The following is an 8,354-nucleotide window of genomic DNA, read 5'->3' on the forward strand; positions in this document are numbered from 1 at the left end:
ACCATTCCCCTCCCAGCTCCAGAGCATCCAGGATTCCTCCCCCAACAGGCCCTGACCAATTATTTTCTTTGGCAGGGAGAGTTTGGAGGTTTTCATACTGTAGAATCGAGCTTCCCTCCCACTTTGTGTCCCACTGCAACAGAAAACAGACAAGAAGACAAGTTTGCGGCGCATTAATCACTAGCGAGACGCCTCAAGCCGCTGGAACCCGAATCTCTTTGGATAGCAGGTATGGGAGGGAGGACAGCACGGATCTCAGATTGATTTCCACAAAGACCGACCAGAGAGAGACGGAGAAACGGGAAGCCAAGGTAATGTGGGATCAAAGCCGCGCCGATCGAGAACATAAGGTGAATCAAACTGACGCAGCTGAAGCTCTGCTGTGACACTTTTTCAAACGAAGGCATTAGCAGCTACACCACATCCATTCGCATGGTTGGCGCTCTGGATCCATCACGTTCTTCCGGACCAGCACAGCTGCCCCGAGTCGGTTTGGAAACCTTGAGCTGCGAGGCGCTCCGGGGCGAAGCGGCTCCCCTCCGACCAGCTGCACTGTCCTTGTCAGCTCCTTAAACAACAACATCACCTCCGGAATAATTCAATTGTTACGCTTTGCAGCCGGAAAATCCTCAAACAGCTGTTCCAATAAAAATGCCATTTCCCTCTGGCAAATAAGCATTTCACAAACAATAGACAAATATTTGGCTATAAAGGCGAGGTGTCAGGGGACAGCTTACCTCATTCTGCTCGCTGGCTGGAGCCGTTATCCACAACTATGAGTAACGGTTTGCTATTATGCAGGGAGGAGACGACGGGAATATGAAACGTCCTGAATACCGGCTCCGTTCCCTGCGTTAAATCTAAGCTTTTACCGATTTCATGTCAGGTCGAGCATCTTAAATATCCAAAACGAGCCTCACCGTTCCTTGTGTCTGTGGTCAGGGCCGGATCTACAAGGATGTTGGCCTCTGGGCTGGAGCCAGGTTTGGTGCCCTGACCACCAAAGGATAAAAGCTTTTACTAGTGCAAATTACAGTCGTCCTCTACCTCCGCTGGAATGATGCATGGTAGATTTAGTATGTCGCCCTGCCAATAGCTTCATGTTGTAGCCCAAAAATGCGCCATAACTTAACCTTAAAATACTTGGGCATTGTTTACATTCATAAAAATCCCTAAATGTTTATGCAACTCTCCTGATACAGTTAGGGCCAGAAATATTTGGACAGTAACACAATTTTCGCGAGTTGGGCTCTGCATGCCACCGCATTGAATTTGAAATGAAACCTCTACAACAGAATTCAAGTGCAGATTGTAACGTTTAATTTAAAGGGTTGAACAAAAATATCTGATAGAAAATGTAGGAATTGTACACATTTCTTTACAAACACTCCACATTTTAGGAGCTCAAAAGTAATTGGACAAATAAACATAACCCAAACAAAATAGTTTTTTTTCAATATTTTGTTGCGAATCCTTTGGAGGCAATCACTGCCTTAAGTCTGGAACCCATGGACATCACCAAACGCTGGGTTTCCTCCTTCTTAATGCTTTGCCAGGCCTTTACAGCCGCAGCCTTCAGGTCTTGCTTGTTTGTGGGTCTTTCCGTCCGAAGTCTGGATTTGAGCAAGTGAAATGCATGCTCAATTGGGTTAAGATCTGGTGATTGACTTGGCCATTGCAGAATGTTCCACTTTTTTGCACTCATGAACTCCTGGGTAGCTTTGGCTGTATGCTTGGGGTCATTGTCCATCTGTACTGTGAAGCGCCATCCGATCAACTTTGCAGCATTTGGCTGAATCTGGGCTGAAAGTATATCCCGGTACACTTCAGAATTCATCCGGCTACTCTTGTCTGCTGTTATGTCATCAATAAACACAAGTGACCCAGTGCCATTGAAAGCCATGCATGCCCATGCCATCACGTTGCCTCCACCATGTTTTACAGAGGATGTGGTGTGCTTTGGATCATGTTCCCTTTTTTCTCCAAACTTTTTTCTTCCCATCATTTTGGTACAGGTTGATCTTTGTCTCATCTGTCCATAGAATACTTTTCCAGAACTGGGCTGGCTTCTTGAGGTGTTTTTCGGCAAATTTAACTCTGGCCTGTCTATTTTTGGAATTGATGAATGGTTTGCATCTAGATGTGAACCCTTTGTATTTACTTTCATGGAGTCTTCTCTTTACTGTTGACTTAGAGACAGATACACCTACTTCCCTGAGAGTGTTCTGGACTTCAGTTGATGTTGTGAACGGGTTCTTCTTCACCAAAGAAAGTATGCGGCGATCATCCACCACCGTTGTCTTCCGTGGACACCCAGGCCTTTTTGAGTTCCCAAGCTCACCAGTGAATTCCTTTTTTCTCAGAATGTACCCGACTGTTGATTTTGCTACTCCAAGCATGTCTGCTATCTCTCTGATGGATTTTTTCTTTTTTTTCAGCCTCAGGATGTTCTGCTTCACCTCAATTGAGAGTTCCTTTGACCGCATGTTGTCTGGTCACAGCAACAGCTTCCAAATGCAAAACCACACACCTGGAATCAACCCCAGACCTTTTAACTACTTAATTGATTACAGGTTAACGAGGGAGACGCCTTCTGAGTTAATTGCAGCCCTTAGAGTCCATTGTCCAATTACTTTTGGTCCCTTGAAAAAGAGGAGGCTATGCATTACAGAGCTATGATTCCTAAACCCTTTCTCCGATTTGGATGTGGAAACTCTCCAGTGACGTGCGGTGAGGTTCATAGCTGGTGAGGCACTGACGTCATCAGAATCAGATTTGCAAATAGATGCATAGATTGACAGCAGTTTACAGGTTATGTTTCACTTCTGCATCCTTACACATACAAACTGTAGCTCACAAAACACACATTTCCTTAAAAAACAAAACAAAATAAATGTTATTACTGTCTTACCTGCTTCGATTGAAAGTCCACTTGAGAAAACTTTTTTAGTGTTGTAATGTAGTCATCATGTCGAAAGTCGGGATGAGCGAGAGGAAAAAAATCACTATCTCTATTATAATCTATCGCTGCACTTGACTTGCTTCCAGAATCGTTTAGCCTAGCTCGCTGTCACTTACTCGGCAGTTGAGGAGTGAACAAGACGAACGTCTGGGATCTTGAGCGCCCCCTGCCATGAGGCAAGAGAACTGCCTGCCTCACCACGAACCTGTTCTCTGCCGTTTATAATCGCTCATTACACGAAACACGTTACACAAACACAGTTGGTGACAAAAAGCACTGTACATTATATACATAAGCTAAATTATTGGAAATAAGTTCACATATTAAATTTGTTTAAACCATTTTATTGACGCCGTACAGCAACATGCTCTCTCCGCTTAGCAGCCAGCGCAGAGCCAGGGGTTGCGCAATCCAAGGTGAGGCAGAGCTCGCTGCTGCCTCACCGGCATCGCTTCCAAGCATTTGAATGGGAAAATAAGAAAATTCAGCGATTTTGAACAAATAAAAATCGAAATTGGTGAAGCTACATGAAAAATAAATATTTTTTAGTACAAACCACCGGATGAATATAACAATTTAAATTACTTTATGATTATATATTTTCTTTCTTTCCATGATGGCTGGTGAGGCAGTGCCTCACCTGCCTCCCCTGACCGCACGTCACTGAAACTCTCATATTGCAGCTGGGAGTGTGCACTTTCAGCCCATATTATATATATAATTGTATTTCTGAACATGTTTTTGTAAACAGCTAAAATAACAAAACTTGTGTCACTGTCCAAATATTTCTGGCCCTAACTGTATTAGCCTTTCAGTGTTATGCAAGTAAAATGTTTCCAAAACACATTTGTAGAACAAAAAAAGAAAATAAAGTATGTGAGCGCCCCCAACAAATTGGAGCCCTGAGCTACTGCCCCAAATTTACAGATTTCTTCCATTTTTGCTTCTTTATCACGTTTATATGTTTCAGATCAAACAAATTTGAACATCAGACAAAGAGTAAATACAAAGACAAAAAAAACTGCATTCAAATTAAGTTTTCAGAAATGGCTCTGTGGATTTATGAGACAAAAGTGAAACTTTCTCCAAACATCTGGTATAAAAAAAATCAAACAGCAATTCAGTAAAAGAGCATCAAGTCAACAGTCACACAGTGGTGGTAGTATGGTGCTGTGGGGTTACTTACTTTTTCATATATAACCAGATTAGTTTTGATAATTTTTGTTCCTCTTAAAGAAATTAAATTATGTTTTGAAAACTACATCTCTTCTTTACAGAGAGGATATTTTTGACTAAAACTGAAGATATTAACCATGTGTAAAAAAAAAAAAACTTCTATAAGCACATAAAGCTATAACAGGTCACATACAGCGCCTTTAAACAAAGTTTTAAGATGGAAATATAATCTGCTCTGCGCTATGCAAGCACATTCGGCGACTGTTCAAGGTGTTCTTTGTCAGTCAATTATGCAAATGGGGGACACTGGAATGTGGCTGGAGGGGGGAGGGAAGGAGGGGAATTCATTTCCATTATAGCTATGATTCACCGGAAAACAAATGAGACATGCTGAAAAAGCTGCAGCATAATTTTCAGATGGCTGCAGATTAACCTCGCAGTAGGTGCAGCGCGCCGCCTCGGCTGAGGGGAGATGAAGTGGATGAAAAACGGGAATTGGATTCTCTTTAAAAAAAAAAAAAAAACAGGAACAAAACGATGCAATTAAAAACAAAGGAGCCGTAACAAACAGCGACAAAAATAAAATCAAATTTTTTTAAAAAGTTGGAGGAGGAGAAAAGAGGAAGACCGTCTTAACTGCTCCGAGAGCCTCCGCGCTAAGTCAATCAAGAAAAAAAAAAAAGAAGAAGTAATTTCTCATTTTTATTTCAGTCGGAGTAATTTCAGTGTTCATTCATCAGTGAAACCTCATTTCAATCGAAAAGCTGCTGGAACAGAATGCACCGAGCTACCTGCTGTCACATCGCATCCCCAGAAACCTTGCAGGAGAAAAGGGAAAGAGTCACATCGGCGCTGTGCGGCGTCCATGTTGCACCGCCGCGACTAAATTACATTCTGACCTTTTAGGAGTGATGGAGACTCCCACACCACATCGTATGCCCCACGCTCCCCTCTTCACACACACACACACACACCCCCAAGGTAGGCAAGCACAGACTCACACGATGCGACACATCAGTGCAGAGATGAGAAGGAAAAAAAAGAAAATCATCAGTCAATAAATGGTAGCCAGCAGCAGCAGCAGCAGACTTACCTTTGAGGATGCTCTGGCCGTGTAGTAAGTCTCTGGGGACAATCACCGTGTAGAAGTTCTGAGAGAAGCCGGGTCTGCAGGGAGGCTTCAGGGGCTGGCCCGCCCTGCTCCCCTAGGGGAAGGGAAAAAAAATAAAAGGTGGACTAATTTAGGTTCATACGTGGATTTTTCAGAATAACACTGAATCTTGCTGTTTGTTTACAACTTAGGTCCACCATCTGAAGCAGATCGATCACCGTCATATGCTGCCTGGCCAACTCTATACGTCTACTAGGCTTTAGCAGCCGGTGTAGATTTTGAGGAACTGAGATTTCAGGGAGGAGGCGACTGGCTTTATACGTTTTCCTCCGGTGCGGCGCAGTCAGTTCCCCCAAAATCAAAATCAGGGCAGGCAGAGGTTTCAAAAAGCAACGCCGTTCTTACAGTCTGAAGTCCTCTTAAGGGCATGAGCAAGTCGCCGTCTCATTGCTGTGCACTGCCATCCAGCTGGAGGAAAACCGTGCTAGGAAACTCTCTCCTTGCTTACAAGTCAAAATAAAAACAGCTCACTCTTATTAAGGATAACACTGATTAGTCTCTAAGCTGTATGGCTGCTAAGCTACCTAATGCAGACTTGCTGCCTTAGTAAACAGCACAACAACTTAACAGTCGTTAACACGTAACATGTTGGTGTCGCCAAAAGCTGCAAAACAGCAAATATGTAAAATTTAGCTGCATAAAAACTTCTTAGAGATTATTCAAACTTTCTAAGTGTCCCAAAGTCAAAAATGACAATAAGTGTGATTACATGTCATTGTAGCAAAAGTAAAAATATTTGTTTGTTTTAAATCAGATCAATTTGGTCATCCAGGCCATTTTTTGTATAAAATGAATATATTTTTACACAAATTTATACCACAAGATCGTCATTCAAAACATTCCAACTTGCATCATTTGATAGTGAGCAAAACGCTGTCGATTTGCTTACAGGTAGAATGCCTATCACACACATGACATGAAAATAAGTCTGTGTACCACAAACCTAACCTCAACACATACAAATAAGCAGTTAAACATTTAATTCTCACAAATAACTTTACACCAAAGTACGCCCCAAAGACGCTGGCGTCCTGGGTGGTGAGCCGCATCACCCAGCTCAAAAAACCCACCACAGTGAAGTGGCACAATGCAGTGGCATCCTATCAGACCTACTTCATCTATGAACATGAGTGAACTTGTGGTGATTCATAATTAGCCGTAATCCTTATAACAAAAGAAGACTAGCTGCTTAAGTAACGGCGACAACATAGAAAGTGTCCATAAAGTGAAGCGTCTCTGCAGTGTGTAGTGAGGGATAAAGGAAAAATGCCAAATGTGCATTATGATCAGGCACAGCTGCAGCATCACAGAGTGCGAGCCAGAAAGAGCAACTATCCTCGCAGCATGCACCTGATTCATGCATCTATAGTATCACATCCCCTCTGACTGCGCACACACACACACACACACACACACACACACACACACACACACACGCACGCACCCCGGCAGACAGCTCAGCCATGGCAGTTGTTTGCTTGTGAACGACATAAGATGTCCCCCTCTCACACCCCTTCCATTATTCTTCCTCATTAGGCAAAACTGATCGCCAACCGAGTCGCGCTCCCTCAAATGTTAGGGGCGTGCAAAGCGAAGTTTAATCGCGGGCGGCGGAACAACAAGCCAGTCCCGTTTACATGTATAAAAGCGTCGTCCACCGCAATAATGCTGCAGTTTATTCCGGGGAGGCTAACGCTCTTACTTTTCAGTCCGCCCGTCTTTAAGAAATAAATAAATGACTTTAAATCACAAGCTTTGTAGATTTTTTTTTATTATTATTATCCCCCCTTCTTTCCCCTCCAAACTGCACGGCTCCACTGCACCCGTCATGTGGCGGCGCAGCGCAACGGGGCAAAGTGAGCCGTCCGCGGCCACTTCCGAGCGCCCATGCAGCGAAGCACTACGGCAGTGCAGCACTTCCAACCGGAGAGCAGACGGGGGGCGAAGAAAATTAACTCATCTTACCGAGGATGCGCCCACGAGTACGGTGCACGCCAACAGGATGCAGCCAGCGATCATCTTTGCGAACAAACAAACAAACCAAAAAATAAAAATAAAAAAGCCAAAAGGTTGGAGAGAAAGAAAGACAAAAAGAAAAAAAAGAAGAAACAATCAGGGGAGGAAAAAGAAGAAGGATGAATCTCCGTCAGTCGGTATAATTCCCGGATCTCCCGTGGTGGTTTTGTGGGGGGTTTTCTCTCTTCTCTCCTCTCCACCGCTGAGCAGGAGAACGTCCCTACTTGTCTGGCGCAAAAGTGCCGCTGAGACAGAAGATGCTGCGCTCCGTCCGGAGGAAGCCGGTGCCCATTGGATGACGGCGTCACTACAACCCCTCCTACCCCGCGGCGGTGCGGGCGAGGCTGGGCCAGGCGAGGCGAGGCGAGGCTGCGCCGCCAATAACTCCCCGTGATGATGCCACTTCAGGGATCTATTGGTGGGGAAATGCCCTTTTTCCAGGCTATTTAGATTCATATTTTGACTTCAGATGGAGTAGAGGCGGCTCTCCGGCTGTGTGAGTGACAAGCAGCCATCCGAGTCCTTTTCATGAGTCCATCAACTAACTGCAGTCTATTTCACACCCCAGTTACCCCCTCTGCCCCTGATCCAGGGTGTAAGTGTAGCAAAGAGCCGGCGAGTTATTAACTTTTTATTAAAGCTGCCAACGATGGAGGATCGGCAGATAGGACTTTTGATTGTGACTGAAAGCTTCAGATGAAATAAAGCACAATGTACCAAAAAATAAAAAAATAAAATGGAAAGAGAAAATCATCTGAGATCACAGGGATTTTGACTTGATTGGCTTCAAGGTTCTCAGTTCATTTTAAAGATATATAAATATGTACAAATATGAATTCATTTTTTGCGAGACGGTTAATATTAAGAAACTGAAGGTTATCCCTCATTTTTCTTGGCACTGTTTTAGGAAAGACAGTGTGAGAAAAAGTCTGGCAATCCATGGTAAATATATATATATATATTGCCACAATCTCCAGAAATGTATTTACAACCCATTGAATTTGTTCATTTGTTACTTGTCAGTACTCT

At 43.7% G+C, this 8,354-nt stretch overlaps 1 protein-coding gene across 2 annotated transcripts in view; it reads right to left on the reverse strand.

The window, feature by feature from the left end:
• Nucleotides 1-7,841, reverse strand: part of LOC114135878 (cadherin-4-like) — a 314,131-nt gene extending 306,290 nt beyond the window's left edge. Inside the window, exons 1-2 of one of the 2 annotated variants that reach the window (XM_028003532.1) lie at nucleotides 7,275-7,841; nucleotides 5,232-5,343 (exon numbers count right to left, since the gene is read on the reverse strand). In XM_028003532.1, the coding sequence (XP_027859333.1) occupies nucleotides 5,232-5,343; nucleotides 7,275-7,328 (166 nt within the window). In that variant the 5' untranslated portion in view covers nucleotides 7,329-7,841. The remainder of the gene's footprint in view (nucleotides 1-5,231; nucleotides 5,344-7,274) is intronic. The other variant, XM_028003533.1, reaches the window with a different exon arrangement.
• Nucleotides 7,842-8,354: the final 513 nt, after the last annotated feature.

This window comes from Xiphophorus couchianus, chromosome 20, assembly GCF_001444195.1.
Source record: "Xiphophorus couchianus chromosome 20, X_couchianus-1.0, whole genome shotgun sequence".
Lineage (NCBI taxonomy): Eukaryota > Metazoa > Chordata > Actinopteri > Cyprinodontiformes > Poeciliidae > Xiphophorus > Xiphophorus couchianus.